At 39.9% G+C, this 20,741-nt stretch overlaps 1 protein-coding gene across 3 annotated transcripts in view; it reads left to right on the top strand.

Moving 5' to 3' along the window:
- LOC122804624 (alpha-1-antitrypsin homolog) overlaps positions 1–18,743 on the top strand; it is a 150,599-nt gene extending 131,856 nt beyond the window's left edge. For all 3 annotated transcript variants that reach the window (XM_044074594.1, XM_044074596.1, XM_044074595.1), the window contains exon 5: positions 18,414–18,743. In XM_044074594.1, the coding sequence (XP_043930529.1) occupies positions 18,414–18,617 (204 nt within the window). In that variant the 3' untranslated portion in view covers positions 18,618–18,743. The remainder of the gene's footprint in view (positions 1–18,413) is intronic.
- The last annotated feature ends 1,998 nt before the right edge of the window (positions 18,744–20,741 follow it).

Here is a 20,741-nt window from a genome sequence, read left to right as displayed (position 1 = left end):
GTATTAAAGTACAACAATAGGTCTTATGAACTAAGTTCAAGTTTGAGAAGTTTATGGAAATGCTATTTGGCTGATCAAAACAAAGCAATTTTAGGTCCAGAACCATTGATTGTATTTAGTAGAGGTGAAAATTTAAAGTCAATTTTAGAAAGGGATGTTAGACCCCACAAGAAATCAATTATGAGAAAATGTGGGGCCTGTAGGTGGTGTAGGTTTATCAGTGAAGGATCTTATTTATGTGTTTTTGATTTTAGATACACTATTGCATGTCCTGGGATGTGCAATTGTAACACCAAGAATCTGGTCTACGTTGCCTCTTGCACTGCATGTGAGGCATTTTATGTTGGCAAGACCATTCGTAGACTTAGGGATAGGATATCTGAACATGTCAGATCCATTAGGAAAAAGGACATACATAATGCACTTTATTTACACACCACCACATGTTCCAATTTTAAAAAGTTTGTGTTTTTTGTGGTGGATCGTGTCATTAACTTTGAGAAAGGAATTGATTTGGTCAACAAAGTGGGTATGTTAGAAAGTGAATGGCAACTTATTTAAATGCCTTGAAATTTCCTGGTCTTAACGATTGTGTATCTTTGATGCCTATTCTAAAGTTCAAATCTAATCAGATTTAGTATGTTTTTTTAATGTCACTATTTGTATATTTATGTATATACACACACATATATATATTTTTTAATATTTGTATTTACGGTTGATATTTATTACAAAAGTATAACTATTAGTTTATATGTTTATATATTTTTTATTCAGATGGAAGGTGTTTTTTAAAGTGTGTGGTCAGGCTGAATTTTTACATTTGTTTATTGGAAAGGAATTTTATTGGTTGATGTATTTTTAATTGCACCTATCATTGTGGGGTTGGGCACTATAAAGATGTTTTTTTGTTCATTGTTTAAATGACTCTGAAGAAGCCAGTATTGTTCTGGTGAAAGTGCTAAGTCATTTGTGATTAAAGCCTTTTGTCTGATCGTTTGTTTCACTGTTCATTTGGTTCGTTCTCAGTGGCTGTTTACTACCTGCTACAACTCAACATAGCATTGGTTCAGATAATCTTTGGACTTTCCTCTCTGCGGTCTGTGTGAATGTATCAGTGACTAGGCCCCTTGTGATGGCCAGAGCCTGCCTGTCTACATCCTGTCCCTTTCTAACAACAAACATTGAACATTACAGGGACAGCAACAAATATAAATCAAAGTAAATCTTGTCTATAAGCTATGCTTTTCTTCCTACAGTGAAAACCAGTGATAAAAATATATATAAATCAAAATAAATCTTCTCTTACCAGGTTACTGCAAAGTCGATAACAAACCAACATAGGATTTTTAGATAAGCTCCCCATTTGAGGTGCTTTGATATGCAATGTGCAAAGTACTGCTAATTTTGCTTTCTACTGAAAAAAAAAATCATTATATGAATAATTTTCTGTTCCTTACAACATCAGTTTTTGCAAAGCAGTGTCATTTCACTGTCTACTTCACAGACAGAAAAATCTGTTGCATAGTATGCAGTAGTATTGGCATTGCCTAAAGTACAAACAAACAGAATAAAGTAGATAAACATTATAGTTTCTATATGTGTATATTACGCCGCAGCTTTGGTATGTTAGTCTACTGTGCAACCAGAAATTTTTATTTTACAAATCATTGCTAATGTTTCTGTCTCCTGAGCAAACAGAATAATACAAAAATTTATAGTACACCTTTATTTATGTGCAACTCAGAGCTCTCATGCCTAAATAGTGCTTACCATCTATTTTCTTTCAATCATTATAAAATCACAGCAAATTGCTGCAGCACCTGTATCTCAGATGGTGTAGTGGTACATTGCTCTGACTATAGGAAAGCTGTTGTAATTCCAGGTGTTGTTTAATGGAATCTATTTAAAAACGTTATTCTTTTTATATGGTACTTTGTGTGCTCTCTCCCTTTTTTATTTCAAGCATACACTGCTAAATGTTGGCCTTTAAACATATTTTATATCATATGTGCCTTCCCCCATTTTACAAATTATATATTTTGCTTCTCATTGCTATAAAGTATAATGTCAAATGGCACAGCTCTGGCAGGAGAAGTACAGTTTTGGGATTTCAGAATGGTGCTTTTTGTCACATAACAGCGATTTTCTATTAACAATATATAGTCTGTCTGATTTAATGAAAAGCAGAATATCACAGCTGCATTCAAAAATATACTGCAATATCAAACGTCTATATCCAGAATTATTTAAAAAAATGTCTGTTACTTCTCCATTGCTTTTAAGTGCAATGAAAAATGTCACAGCTCCTTTAAGGACCCCACATATCACACGTTCAGTCAAAAAACTACAGTTTTAAGTATTTCAGAATATTGCTTACTAGCATGTTATCTATTAACAAATGTATTTCATCTAATAAAATGCAAAGAGTAGTATCATACTTGGTAACAACATTACTACAATGTCAAATGTGGCTTTATGGGATTATTTATTTATTTATTTATTTATTTATTTATTTATTTATTATTATTATTATTTGCATTTGTTTACCAGGAGGTCTACTGGGACAAGTTGAGCCCATTTTCAGTCAAGGCATGGAGAGAAAAGCTCCAAAAACAAACAACACGATAACTTTAGACAATCAAAATACAGAAATCAAGCAGAGATGATACAGAACACTACATTACAGAATAGGTGATACAATAAAATAGATAATACTAGTTATACAGATGTTAGATTTTAAGTATGCAAGCCAAACAAGAATACAATTGATGGCGTGGGATAACAGCGAATGTGTGAACAGTACAGTATTGCAGATTGGCAGTAGAGAAGGAAAGATGGAGAGCAGCAGGTTAAAGATTCTGAGAGTGAGGGACAGCCTTAGAGCTACTGCTATGTAGGCATCAAGAATGAATAGAAGATGTGGTAAGCAACTGATATTGTAGATTACGAATTGTTTTGTGGCACATGTTAGACTTAGGTTCATAGATTCATTGGTAGATACTAGGCTATCTGCCGAAGGCATTTATAAGCCTAGCCGGAATGTGTTGGCTTTTGCCGCCCCCTTAGATTAGTTCCCTGTGCCTCTGTCCAGCAGACCCATTGAAGTGATCCCTGGGGTAAACCTTTTGTTTCCCATCCAGTCATCAAGGTTTTTCTTGAAGAGGGTTAGTGAGGAGCTCTGCCTAATGTAGATTGGAATCTTGTTCCAGAGCATGGGAAGTCTCTGGGACAGGAATCTATCCCTCCAGCACGTCCTATTTATTGTTGTGGTGAGGTTTAGATTCCTGGAGCATGTGGCTCGAGGGGATATTGTTTTCTTTAGGTGGAGCATGTCCATCAATTCTGGGTTGGGCAATGGCCTTGTATGTCAGGCAGAGATCACCTCTGAGTAAGTGGTATGCAACCGAGTACAGCTGGAGTTTCTTCAGTCGAGCTGCATAAAGCATTTGCTTGAGGCCAGTGATCCTCTTGGTGAGGTACTTCTGTGGTCTTTCCAGTTGTTGCAGGTGTCTTGTAAGGTACATCCCAAATGGGGCATTGTACTCTATGATGGGTCTGATGAGTGATGCACATAGGGGCCCAATGACCTCTTTCTATCTGGATGCAAACCCTTTTGTGATTAGGTGGGCCACATAGAAGGATTTTCTAACCACTTTGGCAATGTGATTATCAAAGAAGAGGTTACTATCTACTTGGGTCCCCAGATTCCTTATTACATCTTCTGTATTTAGGGGTCTACCACCTATGTGGTAGTTTGTGGGTACTTTGTTTTTTCCAAAGGGGATGACTATGCACTTTGTGGCATTTAGCTTGAGGCAATGGTTTTGACACCAGGTATCTGTCTCAGTGAGACCCTTTTGGAGGATGTCTCTGTCAGCCGGAGAGTCAATTATAGCCCCTAGTTTGCAGTTGTCTGCGAACTTGGTCAGCCATAATCCTTCTGTTCTTGCCTGTACCTTTGAGAAGTATATGATGAACAGGAGAGGTCCTAGGACTGAACCTTGGGGAATGCCACTTGTAACCAGTTTAGAGTCAGACCTAGCTCCCGCATCTCTTACCATGTGGGTTCTGTCCGTGAGCCAGTTGTCAACCCATCTCGTAATGTAGGGGTTTATGTTCAAGCTGGTGAGTTTGTCTATAATACCTGAGTGGGGAATGGTGTCAAAGGCCTTTGCAAGGTCTAGGTAGGCTGTGTGGACCACCTTTCCCTCATCTATAGCCTTGGTAACTGTCTCAAAGAAGTCCACCAGGTTTAGGAGGCATGATCTGCCCTTAACAAAGCCAAAGTGGGTAGGGTCCAGTGTTTGAAGGTTTCCAAAGTCTCTGTTAATGAGATCCATGATGATGCACTCCATAGCTTTGCAGACCAGTTAGTCAGGCTTATAGGGTGATAGTTCCCAGGGTCCGTTGTGGCTCCACCTTTGTGGAGTGGAATAATCATTGCTGTGTGCCACTCTGTGGGTTTGTAGCCTTTGGAGAGGCTGGGTTTAAACAATGTGTTTAGGTGAAGGGTAAGTGGGGGTCATCTTTGAGCTCGTGTAGAACGCAGCCTGGGATACTGTCCAGTCCCATTAATGCTGTGTTTTTGGCTTTGGAGATGGCTGTTTTAACCTGAATGTCTGTGATTTCAGGGGCACTACATTCTTCTGGTATAGTTATGGGCCCTTTTGGGGGTGAGAGGGGGGTAAAGTTTGCACTGAACCTGTCTGCCAGGATGTTGGCTATATAGGTCGGTTCAGTGTATTTTGTGCCATTCTGCACTAAGTCCGAGCAGATCTGAGAATTGCCACTTAGATTCTTGACATAGCTAAAAAATGTCTTGTGGTTATCTTTGGAGTCCATGGCAATTTTTCTTTTGAAGCTAGCCTTGGATGATTTTATGAGGGAATGTAGTTTCTTGCTGATACTGATCAGGGATGTCTTCCCTTCTTGGGATTTTACTCTTTATTGTACTAGTTTCCTCCTTCTATTGTATAGCTTGTTTATGGCAGGGGTCCACCAGACTGGTTTCCTTTTCTTGGAGGAGTGACTCTTGGTTTTGTTTGGGATAGCATGATCCATACATTCTTGTAGGTGCCCGTAGAGTGCATTAGTAAAGGATTATTAAGCTTGGACAGCGTTATCCTTTAGCATGGAGGCTTTGAAACTTCCCACCTCGGTATTAAGTAATGTGAAGTTTGCTTTTGAAAAGTTTTTCACAGTGGTTTCTTTGACCGTGGTGGTGGTGGAATGTGGATATCCAGAGTGAGCAGTTTATGGTCAGATCTAATGAGCAAGGGGTTGACCTCTGGTGTGGAACACCGGTTGCCCATGTTGGTGATGACCAGGTCCAATATGTTGTCACCTCTGGTGAGGGTGTTGACCAGTTGATCCAGGGTGTTTGAGTTTATAAATTCTAGGAAATGTTGGGCAAGGGAGTATGTACTTAAGTAGTTCTCCCAGTTAATGTTTGGGTAATTGAAATCACCCAATATCAGGATGTTTGGTAGGACATTTATGTTTCCCAGTGTTTCCAGGAATGTGGAGTGGGGGTCCTGGGACATGGTGGGTGATCTGTAGAAAGCTATAATTTGAATAGCAGTTTTGCCCATTGCTAGTTGCACGTGGATGATGTCTAAAGCATCGTGCTGTGCCACTAACCTGGAGGTGTGGGTATCCTTGATGAATATGGATACTCTCCCACCTTTTGTATTTTGGTCCGGGTTTTGTGGCCGAAATGTATGGTATGAGATGTAGCCTGGTAGTGCTGGGGTGCTCTCTGGAGCCTTAAACCAGTTTTCTGTTACTGCACATATATCGATTTTCTCCATACTGAGGAGTGCCTTGAGTGCATGCATTTTGAGGTTTAGACTTCTGGCACTGAGTAGCATTACCCTCAGTTTTTTGTTACTTGTGCTATTTACAGTGGTGGGTTTGTCTTTTAAGCCTTGCCTAAAAAGCTATGGGGGTGGCAAGAGCCTTGGCCAGTATTCAAAAGCCTAAGAGTGACAGGTGCAAGCCATCTCTAGTGAAGCAGCGTGGGTTGTCGAGCATGTCATCCCAGGCTGACAGACACTGGATCCCCTTTGAATGACACCAGAAGCTTAGCCAATTGTTGACATTTTATATTTTTTTCTCTATTCTGTGGTATCATTCTTGGTGATGGCAGGATGCTACTCAGGGTCAGGGTCATATTGGCCTGGGCTATGGGATCAGAGAGCTCCTCCATGTCTCTTTTCATGTAGTCCAAGGAGGTACGGCTCAGGTCATTCACACCAACATGGACAATGACAGAGTCATATTTGTACTTGTTCTGGAGTGACCTAAGTGCTTGTGTTATGCGACGGATCCTGGCACCCGACAGGCAGCTAACAGTAACATTCTCCTTGTTCAGCCTAGTGAGTGGGACGTCAGTGTGCCTGACTATAGAGTCACCTATTACTAGTGTGTTGGGTATGTTATTTTGCCTTGAGGGCTGTGACTGTGTGGCACACTGGTTTTGTGAAGTATGTGTTTCATGGTTTGTGTTGGGGGGGGGTGAAGGTTACTTGGGTGTCTGCTTTGGAGGTCTCTGTTGCTTCTGCAGATTTTTATTTACAGCCTCCGAGTATGTTTTTGTGTATTTATGTGTGTTTTTTGCCAGTGCTGGTTTCATAGATCTATGTGAGACTGGTGGTGTGATGCAGGTAATTCCCTTCTCCTCTTGACTGTCTGGTTAAGTCTTTGGTTGAGAGAGCTTAGCCTCCAGTTTGGCTGTATAATTGCATCTCTCGCATGTATTAGTGTTTGGTGGAAAGAGGAGAGGGTTGTCTGTGTACATGAGGCAATTGTAACATTGCCTCAAAATGCCCAGATTCACAAGTTGGACTGGAGAGTGCACCTGAAACTGCCCTTTGGACATGCCTAGATATGTACAGTGAACTGTTTTACTGATTGTCTGGTAAGGTCGAATAGAGAGCCTTGTCCTTCTCTACAGTATAGTGGGGGTCTAGTGCTAAGGTTTATTAGTACTTGCTATGAGTTTTGAGCAAGTGCCGGTATGAGAAGTGAATGGTTTGAGTGCTTAAGTTGAAAGTGTGTCTAGTTCCAAGGGAAAAATTGAAGAGTACACTTAGTGGAGCCGGGAATAGTTATACACTAGCTGGTGCTGCCCGGCACGCAAAACCGCACAAATGCAGGTTTTATAACAGGGAAATTAAAGAGATAGAAATTAGACCAAAATGGCCAATAAACGACTAATTTCTGGGCTGAAACCATGCCTACAGGGACAGATAGGCTGCTCAAAGCTCCCTCTCTCACAGTGAACAGAGAAACTTCCTTCTATCCTAGTAAGGTATGGGCAAACACAGACACTGGTAACACAACCCTGAATTCAGCACTAACCTGAAAACTGGACTATACTAGCCTAGAAAGGTGGGAAAAGAAGTAATTTTTTGTTGTTTTTTTTTTTCGGAAAATAAAGCAGATACAATCAAAAAAGTACTTTAAATGCACATAAATGGCTATCACACTTGAGTGTGTAGCCTACAACAGTTAAACAGGTAATTTAAACACAAAAACGACTTTGTTAAAGTGCAGGCAGTAAAATAAGTACAATATGTAGCTGAAACAAGCTTTTCAAATCACAGAAACTCTATAAAATCTGCATTTTAGGTGGAATTGGCTAAAGGCAGCAAGAAAATGCAGAAAAATGATACTTAGTAAGTTGGAAGCACTAAATGTATATATGAGGAGTCTGAGCTGTAAGTGAGGAAAAGTAGGAAGGCTGGGAATATTGTTTTTTTTTATAGTCAGTGCTGGTACATGTACATAGCCAATGGGAGAACAGGTGTTGTTTCAGAAAAGTTTTAAAGCATTCACGGTTGCTAGTAGACCTAATTGAAGGAGGGGAGGCATTCCATAGTTTTGCTGTAGCATATGGGTAACACATTTGACCAGCAGAAAGGTTAGGATTTGTTACATTAAGGAGCATCTGATTGACTGATCTCAGAGATCTATTTGTGTGATACATGGTGAACAAAGAGGAGAGGACATGACAGCTAGGAAGCTTATAGATTAGCTTATGAGCTGTGGTTAGTTACAGGCGTGCTGGATGTTGGGGAAGTTCTAGCCAGTTTAGACATTGGAGAGATATGCAGTGGTGGGAGGAGTGTTTGGCACTGGTTTAAAATTTTGTGATTTTATTATAGTATGAGTCCAGTTTGGATTTAAGAGAGGATTGTATATTAGTAAGGAGAGGTGAACCATAGAGCAAAGATGGAAGTAGGAAGGAAGAGACAAGGGATAGTCTTGCTGCAGAGGCGGGGAAGTGTTTGTGGCTGTACGGGATGTCTAGTTTCTGATTTTTTTTTAATGTTTGTTTTAATATGCTGGTCGAAAGGTAGGTGTTCATCTATGATTATCCCTAGAATTTTGGTATATGGGACCACTTCAAGACAAGTGTTGTTTAGTGAGTTGATGGTAAATTCATTTTGGTTAGTGCTGTTTTTTTTGGGGTGAATAATATGTTTGGTTTTGTTAGCATTTAGGGTTAGATGATTATTATACATCCAGGTTTCAGTGGAGGTGAAGGCATTTTGCGTGAGTGTACGTAGTTCTGAAGTAAACTTGGTCATGCAGATGATGGTGGAGTCATCTGCATGTTTATTTATTTATGTTTGCTTACTTTGGTTGTACACTGATCAATACTGACCAATCTCAGGGTCAGCCCGAGTGAAATATAAAACATTTCACAAACAAAAAAATATTTATTATTGATTGATTGATTGATTGATTGATTGACTGGCATTTGTTAACCAAATTAGTCCAGCTGGGCTAGTAGCCCATTTTCATTGGAAACCCTAGGAGAAAAGCTCCACTCCTGGGTCCTCTCTTGTTTGGCATCTACTTCTCTGAAGTCCAGGCCAACACGAAGAGACTCTGGCTGACAATGTTCACAGACGATTGCAAGTTGGGAGCTATTATTAACTCCTCAAGTGATGTTAACATCCTACAGAATAGCCTCACGGACACCAACGTCTGGTGTCAGAACCATGGCCTTAAGCTCAATGCCAAAAATGTGTTGTTATCCCCCTTTGGGAAAAACCCAGTTCCTGTGAGTTACCACATTGATGGTAGTCCACAGAATGCAGAAGGTGTTATAAGAGATCTGGGAACACAGGTGGACAGCAACCTCTCTTTTGATCACCACATTGCCACTGTGGTCAGAAAGCCCTTCTATGTGCTGCACATCTCAATACTAAGGGTTTTGCATCCAGGAAGAAAGAGGTTATTGTCTACCTTTACTCTTTCCTCATTAGGCCAGTCATCGAGTACAATGCCCCATTTGGCATGTACCTCACTAGACATCTGCAATAACTAGAGAGGCTGCAAAAGTACCCCACAAACAGGATCCTATGTCTTAAACACTTGTCTTATGTGGACAGACTCAAAAAACTCCAGCTATTCTCTGTCTCATATCGCCTACTTAGAGGCAATCTCTGCTTGACTTACAAAGCCATGTCTGACCCAGCTCTGTTAGAAATGCTACATCTAAAGAAATCCCAATCCCTCCGCACCACACACTCCAGAGACTTCAACTTCATTACCACAATCAACAGAACATACTAGAGGGACAGGTTCATAATCCAGAGACTGCCCATGCTATGGAATAGACTACCAATACATGTCAAGCAGAGCAGTTCACTGACCCTCTTCCTATAAAACTGAACTGAAGATTACTCACTGCTTGTTAATCTTTCCAGGATTTAGTTATTCATTTAGCCTGTTATTATTGCTATCTAGTTACTATTTACATAATTTGTAGCTCTGTGTTTTACTTCTTATTACCCAGTCTTTGTAATTAGAGCCTACTACTCAATTGTCCCTAATTTGCTCCTGTATTTCTCCATGTCATGATCACCTGTACTGTATTCATACCCTGATTGTTATTGTTTACCATCTACCATGTCTTTCTGTGGAGCTGTTTTCCCCGGGCCTCCACTGAAAAAGAACCTGTGTCCAGTCGGAATTTCCCGGTAAATAAATATAAATAAATAAATAATAAAAATAAATAAGAGAAATCTTGATAAATGGGTGGGAAATAGAAAATTCACTCCAGGGATAACTCCAGTGGCTCTACTCGGCAGAGGCACCGAGAACTAAGGTCGGGTGGCACGATGCCAGGGTAATCCTATGGCTATGCTTGTAAAGGTCCCAGAGCCCTTAGCCTAGTACACACCTATGAACCTATGAACTTAGAAAAATGTTTACAGTATAATAAAAATTCACACTCCAAGATACTAAAATTACAAATACAGCAAGTCAAAAAAAAGGAGTAAGAAACATACACATAATAATATGCCCGTAGAATTGCACATAAATATAGCAAAAACAAACAGCAAATTTGAGTTATCAGCATTTAGAGATTGTATGGAAATGCAAACAACAACAAAGCAAATCAGATTAATTACATAGAAAAACAACTGCGTATACATTGTAGTCAACAAGCACAGTGCAATGTACATTTAAGCAGATTGGAATGTACAATATATACATTCGTTTCTAAAGTGGGTAAATCTTCAATGAATCTTAAGATGTGAGGAGAGACTCATATAGGAGACAGATTAGGTGATATGTCTCGTGTTGAAGCAGGAACATTCAGCTTGGGTGAAAAAGTGCTTTTTGAGCTGCATTCTGAATCTGGAATAAGTGCTGATTTCCTTAATGTCAATGGGGCGAGCTTGCCCAAAGAGTAGGTACCTGAGAGGAAAAAGCATGTGCAGTGCTGTGGGGTTTGGTTCTAGGGGTAATGAGAGTTGGTGTAGTTTGTGAGTACTGTCTCAGATTTTATGAGTAGTTTTTTTTTTCTTGATGTCTAGCTGCGACTGGAGTAAATGTGTGGAGCTGCATTAGTTTGTAGAGTTTGTATTCTAAAAGTTGTTAGATCTTTGTTTCATAGGCAGACATTTGGCTTTTTCTAGGGTGATACAGTGATGCTCACAGAGGGGTGAATTTGTAATGAATTGGCAGATGCTGTTAGAGATGGTCTGGAGTGTGGAAATGTTTTCCTTGGAGGTAGAAGCAAAAATTGGGAGCCCATATTCAAGCTGAGAAAGCCATATTCAAGCTGAGAAAGAACTCCTTTGCCAATGGCTGCTCTGAGTGGTTGGGATAGAAAAGGAGATCTTTATGGAGCACAGTAAGAGGGAGTTTTGTCTGCATGGAAATGGATGTTTAGTGACTGATCAAGCCATAGTCCCAGGTATTTGAAGGTAGAGGTTGTCTCTGTAGAGACCTACACTAATTATTGTGTAGGTCAACGATCTGTAAAGAGTCAGGCATTTGTTGAATTATCTGTAGAGTTTCAAAAAGCAAAGTTTTGGTCTTGATGGGGTTGAGAATTAGTTTATGGTTTATGAGCCATCAGTGGAGCTTGTATAATTCTGAGTAGACCCTGAGTAGAGCTAGATCATAGAATGTTGGTGTGAGAGTGGCATAGTCAAAAGATGACCATCTCATCAGCAGAGAGGATAAGTGTAAGATGAGGGAAAATATCAAGGATGTTTGTGAATGAATATGGAGAAAGGCAAGAATGTTTCCTTGTGGTACACTTTTTCTAATAGGTGCAGATATAGACTGGGAGGATCCTATTTTAACTCTTAAGTGTCTGTCAGTGAGGCAGTTTTAAACCAGGGAGCAGCATCTGGATGGATACCAATTACAATCAGTTTATTTTAGATAGGACAATTGTCAATGAGGTCAAATGGCTTTGACCGGTCTGTAAATAGGGCACCTGTAAGGAGGCCACTATCAGCATTTAGCAAAATGACATCAGTTAGTGACCAAAGTGCTGTCATAGTACTTTGCCCAGGCCAGAGTCCATGTTGTTTAGAGGAGAGCAGGCGGTACTGCTGGATATAGAGGGACAGGGTAGTTTTAAGCACAATATATTACCTTGATGCTGTTATATACTACAATGCAAATGTCACAGTTCTATATGGGACTCCCACCATGAAGCATTTTATAATTTAGTTAGCCAAAGCACAATAAAACTATGTTACTAACGTTTCTCAATAGTACGTTGTTACAATTTTGTCACACAAACCTTTTCATATTCTGTATTTTGCCCTATGTCACAACTCCACTGAAATATGTATATGTTGCTAACAACTTGTATTCCATATCTCTCAGCCCCAGTCACCAAAGTATAGATCAGCTGTTTTATAATATACTTCTTACCACAAAATAGAGGAAAAATGAGGAGCTGCATCTAGATGGATACCAACTACAATCCTTTCCCCTTTCCAATTTACAAAAAAAAATGTCTAAGCTTGTTTAATGCCTTTCCTGTAAGTCATCTAGTCCAGATACAGATTTGCTGTATCCAGGACTCTTTGTAAGCCTCTGAGCCCCCAAGCCTTTCTGTGCTGGAGGGAAGCCTTGTAGCTTAATTTTGTTTCTTAGAACTAGCCAGTTTTTTAGTTTCAGCACTCAAATCTGTTTCTTTGAGCTCAGCACTTATTCGGAACTCATTGTAAGCAATAAATAAGTTAGAAATTACTACAGCACTCGACTTTCCTCACTTGTCTAGAGGAAAACAGTTTTAGCACTTAATAAATAAGCACCTATCCAGGCATGTCTAAGGGTCAGCTCCCAGTGTTTTCTCCTGTCTACCTGATGAATCTGGGCATCTTGGGGCAATGCAGCAATTGCCTCATGTACTCAGACAACCCTCTCCTCCTACCACCCAACACTACAACCTGTGAGAGATGCACTTATATATCCAAACTGGAAGCAAAGCTCTCTTCACCTAAGACAGGACTAGACAGTCAAGAGAAGGTAAACACTTGCACCACACCACACTCATCATAGTCCCTCAAAACCTACACCACCAAAACACACACATACAAACACAAAACACACACCTGCATTCACAGAGGCTCTCAATAAAAATCTACCCAAGCAACAGGGACCTCCAAAGCAGAAACACAAGCAACATCCACCCCCCAACCCAACCACAAACTCAGTGTGCCACACAACCACAGCCCATAAGGCATAACAACGTACCCAACATTCTAGTAATAGGTGACTCTATAGTCAGGCACACTGATGTTCCACTCACCAGTCTAAACAAGGAGAAAGTTACTGTCAGCTGCCTATCAGGTGCCAGGATCCGCCACATAATGCACGCACTCAGGTCACTCCACAACAAGTACAAATATGACTCTGTCATTGTCCATGTTGGTGTGAATGACCTGAGACGTACCTCCCTGGACTACATGAAAAGAGACATGGAGGAGCTGTTGATCTTGTAGCCCAGCCAGGTATGACCCTAGGCCTGAGTAACATCCTGCCATCACCCAGAATGATACCACAGTACAAGGACAAAATGATTGACTTCAACAATTGGCTAAGCTTCTGGTGTCATTCTAAGGGGATACAGTGTCTGTCTACCTGGGATGGCATGATCAACAAACCACAATGCTTTGCCAGAGATGGCCTGCACCTGTCGCCCTTGGTATTCCGGATACTGGCTAAGGCTCCTGCCACCCTTATAGTGCCTTTTTTAGGCAAGGTTCAAATAACAAATTCACCACTGTAACAGGTACGAGCAAGCAAAATCTGAGGGTAATGCTACTCAATGCTAGAAGTCTAAACCTCAAAATGCACTCACTCGAGGCACTCCTTAAAATGTAGAACATCAAAATCTGTGCAGTGACAGAAACCTGGTTTAAGGCTCCAGAGAGCACCCCTGCATTACCAGGCTATAATTCATACCACACCTTTCGGTCACCTAACCTGGACCGAAACACTAAATGCAAAGGTGTGTCCATATTCATTAAGGATATCCACACCTTCAGGCTAGTTGCTCAGCATAATGCATCCAAGATTATCCAAGTGCAACTAACTCTGGGCAAGACAGCCATCCAAATTGTAGCTTGCTACAGATCCCCCACCATGCCCCAGGATTTCCACTCCTCATTTCTTGATACACTGGAAAATATTAGGGTACAACCTAACACCTTAATAATGGGCGATTTCAACTACTCCACCATTAACTGTGAAAACTACTCATGTACCAACTCTTGCACTCAATGTTTTTTGGAATTCATAAATTCCAATGCCTTGGATCAACTTATCCATACCTCTGCCAGGGGCAGCAATATCCTAGACCTGGTCATTACCAACATGGTCAACTGGTGTTCCACACCAGAAGTCAATTCCTTGTTGGTCATATCTGACCACAAGCTAATCACCCTAGACATCCACATCCTGCCCCCACCCCCCATTAGGGAAACCACCCTAAAAAATTTCTCCAAAGCCAACTTCACGCTTCTTAAGACAGAAGTGGCAAACTTCATGACACCCACGCTGATGGACAATAGAGGTACGACTGCTGAATCCTATCAAAATGCACTTGATAAGAACTTACATGAGTGCATGGATCGGGCAATCCCTAACAGAACCAAGATGTTATCCTCCAAAAAAAGGAAGCCAGTCTGGTGGTCCCCTACTATAAACAAACTCTACAACAGAAGAAAGAAACTGTTGCAAAAAAGAGTAAAATCCCATGATTGGAGGAACTCCCTGGTCAGCCTCAGTAAGAAGCTGAGATCCCTCATAAAATCCTCCAAAGCAAGTTATGAAAACAAAATCACCACTGATTCTAAAGACAACCACAAAGTATTCTATAGCTATGTTAAAAATCTCAATGGCAAAACTCAGATCTTCTCTGAGTTACAGCACAATGGCACTAAATATACAAAACCAACTGATATTGCCAACATCCTGGCAGATAGTTTCAGTGCTAACTTTACCCCTCTCTCACCCCCTAAAGGGCCCATTTCTATACTGGAAGAATGCAAAGTTCCTGTAATCATGGCTGCACAGGTAAAAAACACACTCTCCAAAGCCAAGAACACAGCATCCATGGGACCTGACAACATCCCAGGCTGTGTTCTACAGGAACTGCAGAACGAACTGGTACCCCACCTAAGTACCATGTTCAATCATAGCCTCACCTTAGGCTTTGTGCCCACTGAGTGGCACTCAGCAATGGTTATCCCACTCCACAAAGGGGGGCCACCACAGACCCCTGGAATCACCTCCCCATTAGCCTGATGGGCCTGGTCTGCAAGGCTATGGAACATATCATCATGGAACTTATAAACAATGACATTGGTAATCTCCAAACTCTTGTCCCTACCCAGTTTGGGTTTGTAAAAGGCAGATCATGTCTCCTAAACCTGATAGACTTCTTTGAAGCAATCACCAAAGCTGTAGATGAGGGTAAGGTGGTTCACACAGCCTATCTAGATCTCGCCAAGGCTTTCAACACCATCCGACATTCTGGAATTATAGATAAACTCACTGAACTAGGTATAAATCCCTATGTCACAAGATGGGTTGCAACTGGCTCACTGACAGAACCCACACTGTGAAAGTAGCAGACTCCAAATCCAACTTCAAACCAGTGACAAGTGGAGTACGACAAGGTTCAGTCCTGGGTCCTCTCCTGTTTGGTATCTACTACTCTGAAGTACAGGATAACACAGAAGGTTTTGGCTAACAAAGTTCGCAGATGACTGCAAACTAGGAGCCATAATCAAAACTCCTAATGATGTGGACATCCTACAAAAGGGCCTTACTGAGACAGATGCCTGGTGTCAAAGCCATGGCCTCAAGCTCAATGCCAAAAAGTGCATTGTCATCCCTTTTGTTAAAAATTCTGTACCCATAAACTACCACATAGGTGGTAGTCTACTTAACACCAAAAGTGAGATAAGAGACCTTGGGACACAGGTGGATAGTAGTCTCTCCTTTGATAATCACATCGACATACTGCGGTGGTGGTGCTGCAGTAGCATTGTCGCCTCACAGTAAGATGTTGTCCTGTTCGATTCTCAGCTAAAGCGTCTTCTGTGTGGAGACATGCATGAATGGGCATACCTTCGCTGAAGGTTGTGCATCAGAACTGGCAACTCGGTATGTAAAAATCTACTGCCAATCATTAGCGGACGGAGTTCCACTGTGGCGACCCCTAACTGGGAAAAGCCAAAAGATACAACAACAACAACAACAGCAATAGTCAGGAAATCCTTCTACGTGAGACACCTCATCACAAAAGGTTGCTCATCCAGGAAAAAAGAGGTCATCGTTCCCCTCTACTCATCACTCATTAGACCCATTATAGAGTACAATGCCCCTTTTGGTATGTACCTCACAGGACATCTACAACAACTGGAAAGGCCACAGAAATGCCTCATAAAGAGGATTACTGGCCTCAAACAGATGCCCTATGCAGACCGTCTCAAAAAACTCTAGCTTTACTCCATCGCATATCGCCTACTCAGAGGCAATCTCTGCCTAACATACAAAGCTATGTCAAACCCACAGCTGTTGGACATGCTCCACTTAAAGAAATCCCAATCCCTCTGAGCTACACGCTTTAGGGACCTAAACCTTGTCACCACAATAAACAGAACATACTTGAGGGATAGATTCCTGTCGCAGAGACTTCCCATACTCTGGAACAAACTACCTATCTATATTAAACAAAGCTCCTCATTAGCACTCTTCAAGAAAAATCTTGATGATTGGATGGGAGATAGGAAATTCACCCCGGGGATCACTTCTGTGGCTCTGCTTGACAGGGGCACATTAAAATAATTTTCTTGGCTGGCGAAAGCCAGGGTACCATTTGTCTAGGCTTAAATAGGCCCTAGGGCCAATACCCTAGTACCTACCTATGAACCTATGTGCATTCTGTCTAATAAAATAAAAACACAAAGCTGGAGCTACACTCAGAAAAGTGTGGCTGCTGCTTTTTCAGAATTACTTTAAATATTTTATGTTACTTTATTCTACTTCTTGGTTGTTATAAAGTGTAATGTAAAATGTTATATTTTCTACACTAAATGGTAACTTTTTTAGACATTTTCGAATGCTGTACCTTGATTATGTTATAGTTTCACTCCAATACATAAAGTATGCACATATGTCCTAACAACGAGAGAGGCAAACATTCATTTAAAAAAATTAGTTTTTAGGGACATTTTTTCTTGTCAGTCTTACAGAGTAATTTTAGGAATATTTTCTAACTGTATGAGACCTTGGTGGTATATAAAGCAAAGAAAATGAATGATAAAAATATGAATCCAAGGACAGATAATGGATGTGATGAAACCCAAATCGGATAGTTTAAAAAGGCTTCATGCACAAGAAAATATAATGGGAGTTTTTTTTTTCTTCTTTTAAAAGTCTTCTCTTGGTTTCACCCTATTTACCAAGGAGAGGTAATCATGATTTAAATGAGGTGTAAGTGAAACTCATATTAAAACTTGACACATTACCTATGGGAATGAACCTTGACTTTTCATGACAGTGTTTAATAGAATGTTTAATATACCAGCAATGTTTGATATATGCTTGGTTCATTGTTGAAGGTGGTTCATTTGGAAAATTCTTTGTATAAACCGACTGAAGTAAAATGAGATCCAAAGGTAATATTCAATATATTTTAAAAAGGTTAATGAAGGTATCAGTTAAGTAGAAGAAATGGGTATAAATAGAATTGCTATTACCTGATCGAACATTTAGGTTAGCGAATACTTAAACGTCGATCTGGTAACAGTGAAAGCAAAAAAAGTGAATGGCCGGTTTAATGCAGGGAAAGAATTCCCTTGGCCGTTACGTGGATTTTACCCCTTTCCCCACTGTAGACCGATCTTGAAGTTGGTATTCTTAGTTAGGGGGAATGTGTGAGAGGCACATCATTTTGGTTTAAATTTTTTTTTTTTTTTTTTGCGGCTGAGGGAATTCATTCACTATGTTAAATCAGCTGTTCACTGTTTTAATTTTTCGATATTACCAGATTGACGTTTAGGTATTCACTAACCTAAATGTTCGATCGGGTAATATAGATGCTATAAATTTAGTTCCATGTGGAACACTTACTGTTTGGTTCCCCTAGTAGGTTTCAATGCAGAAGAGGCAGGTAATAAAACTTTGTCTAAATTAGCACTATGGGTTGTATTTGAATTAAAGTAACCTACACTTCAAATGTTTATGAATGCATCCTGTATGAGGAGACATCACTGATATCATGACATAAATGAGATAGATGAGGATGTATAAAAAGTAAGCATATACAAAGACTAACTGAACTTTCAAGAGCTACAGTGATATTGCATTTGACTCTGCGAAGTATCTGCTGAAAGCCACAATCCCTACCTTAACCACTCATAATGACATGATGTCATCTACAGATTATGACCTAAATGTATAAATCAGAGTACAGCTTTTGGTTTATTACACAAACAAAATATTTTACAAAAACAAAAATCTATCTGGTTTACTAAAAATAAGGAAGATATTTTACATGATTCCAATTCAACCATGAAGGATTCAGGCATACTTCAAGTTTAATAATTGTACCATTTTTTTTTTAGGCTCAGCAAACAGCAGTTATAAAAGTTGACGAGACGGGGACAGAAGCTGCTGCAGTAACTACAATAGAAGCAATGCCCATGTCGTTACCTTTTACGGTGAAATTAGACAGACCATTTCTCACCTTAATTTGCAATCATGACACAAAAACATTACTGTTTATGGGGAAAGTGATCAACCCAGTTCAAAGTTCACATCCAAAGTAATGCATCACAAAGAATGTTTTGTTACATATAAGCTGGCTGAGATCATTTTTGTTGCTGAAAAACTTTTCCTAAGACTGTAACAATGGTTTAATAATATGAAGGTTGTTAATAAATTGAAATATCCAAGCTTGTTTTACTTCTGTGAATTTGATTTCTGTTTTAGTCACTAAAATCTAAAACTATGTGGTCAAGCAGTACAGATTTAGTATTGGTTTGTAGACAAAAGATTATTTGTCCTGAGTTGCCCGCTTTGGAAAGAGTAATAATATATGAATAGACGTTTGCAATTTGCCTTTTTATAAAAATAAGCAGTGTGGTGCTAAGGATGCATGAATTTGCATATGTAAATGTGTATCTGTATTCAAATATGAGGGATATATATATATATATATATATATATATATATATATATATATATATATATATATATATATATATATATATATATATATATATATATATGGGTTCCACATACTAAATATCTAAGAAATACCCACAACAAGGCAATACTCAGTCTTGAGGATTCAATAAACTCCATGTAGGCTTAGAACAAAGCCTACATGGAGTTTACATGTTTGCAGGATGAGTAGCTGTGCTAATTGCGTATGCATACCTCACATTGCGCTTACACGACTGCAAGTGTGATTTGGCCAGGAACCATATAAAGCAGCACAAACACATTCAGATATGCAGACAAGTTTACCTAAGAGGAATCTTGTTCTGCAAGATTGCAAGAACAGCCACAATGACTACTGAGTCTAAATTTAAGGCAACGACAGTAGTACTAACGCATTATAGAAATGTGCCAAGTATAGTAGAAACATATTTTTGCCATACATGATCTGCATGAACACACTTGTACAACTGTAATGATTTGTAAGTAATCTATAAGGGGAATCAAGCACACCTTCCTCCAAATATCTACTTTTGGGAGGTGTTAAGAGGGATTCTGTAACACCTGAAGTTTACATTATGAGCAATACTGACTTGTTGAGAGGTTTGAGTGACACATATATGCCACATTCCACACTTGCAATAATGTAACCCATGCTATCAATGTTGTCAGTGAGGTATGTATTTACTGGGTGCATCACAGGAAGCTGCATCACTGTAGAACACCTTGAAGGGAAGTCTGCACTGCCAACTCCTAATGGTCATATATTACAAACAATACTCATGTATGACCAAAAAAATATGTAGATCCTCACTATGGTAAAAGTGATACACTTGAGTAAATCATCCCTGGAAGATGTGGTGAGGCACATGCAAAAGTCTGAATTGTACTCAATTATTGGTGTGATGAGGGCTGAGGACAATGGGATTGTAATGTCCTTTGATGTGGATGACCTGCCCATACTCAGGATATGTGCTACATACAAGGGATTTGTCGCCACTGTGGTCACATGCTGGTGGAAATTCTGCTGACTATCTACCCGAGTACCAAGATCACGTACCACTGGGTCTACTTATAGGAGTATGCTGTTTATATTGTAATTAGCTTGTGTATTGCTTTCAAAAGGAAATAATCATGCTTTTTATTCATCTACTTTGTCTTCAGGTCTACTTTGTCTTCAGGGCTCTTGCAACAATAAGTTTTGTGTCTTAATACTTTCTGCAGCATATCCATAATAGTCTTCTTGGATTCAATGTTCATTCACAATTTGCAGTCATCCACAAAGCTGGTTAGACAAAGGAAGTCCACATTTATCTTGACTTCTGACACTTAAATAATGAACAGGAAAGGGCCTACTACAGAATCTTGGACTCTAGCTAGAGGTCACTTCACACACTTTGACATTATGTGTTCTGTGTGTGATCAATTTGTCTAACCACTTGGTTGCATATGTATTTATGTCCACTTGAGACAGTTTCTCTGTAATACTTTAGTGTGGATGTGTGTCAAATGCCTTGGCCAGATCAAGTTACCGGGGGGGGGGGGGTGACACTTTTCGTCATGCATGACCTTGGTGACCTTCTTGAAGATGCCAGATAGACTTAGAATTAATAGACATGATGCAGCCTTAAGAAATCAAAAACGGGTTTGGTACACCATCTTGACATTACCTGTGTCCTTCTTAATAAGATCCATGATGAGTTGTTGTTCTGCCTCACAGATGAGGGGAG

The sequence above is a fragment of the Protopterus annectens genome, chromosome 6.part0 (assembly GCF_019279795.1).
Source record: "Protopterus annectens isolate FY-2018-M chromosome 6.part0, PAN1.0, whole genome shotgun sequence".
Classification (NCBI taxonomy): Eukaryota; Metazoa; Chordata; order Ceratodontiformes; family Protopteridae; genus Protopterus; species Protopterus annectens.
Note: the sequence above shows the minus strand (reverse complement) of the source record. Positions and strands in the feature narration are given on the sequence as shown.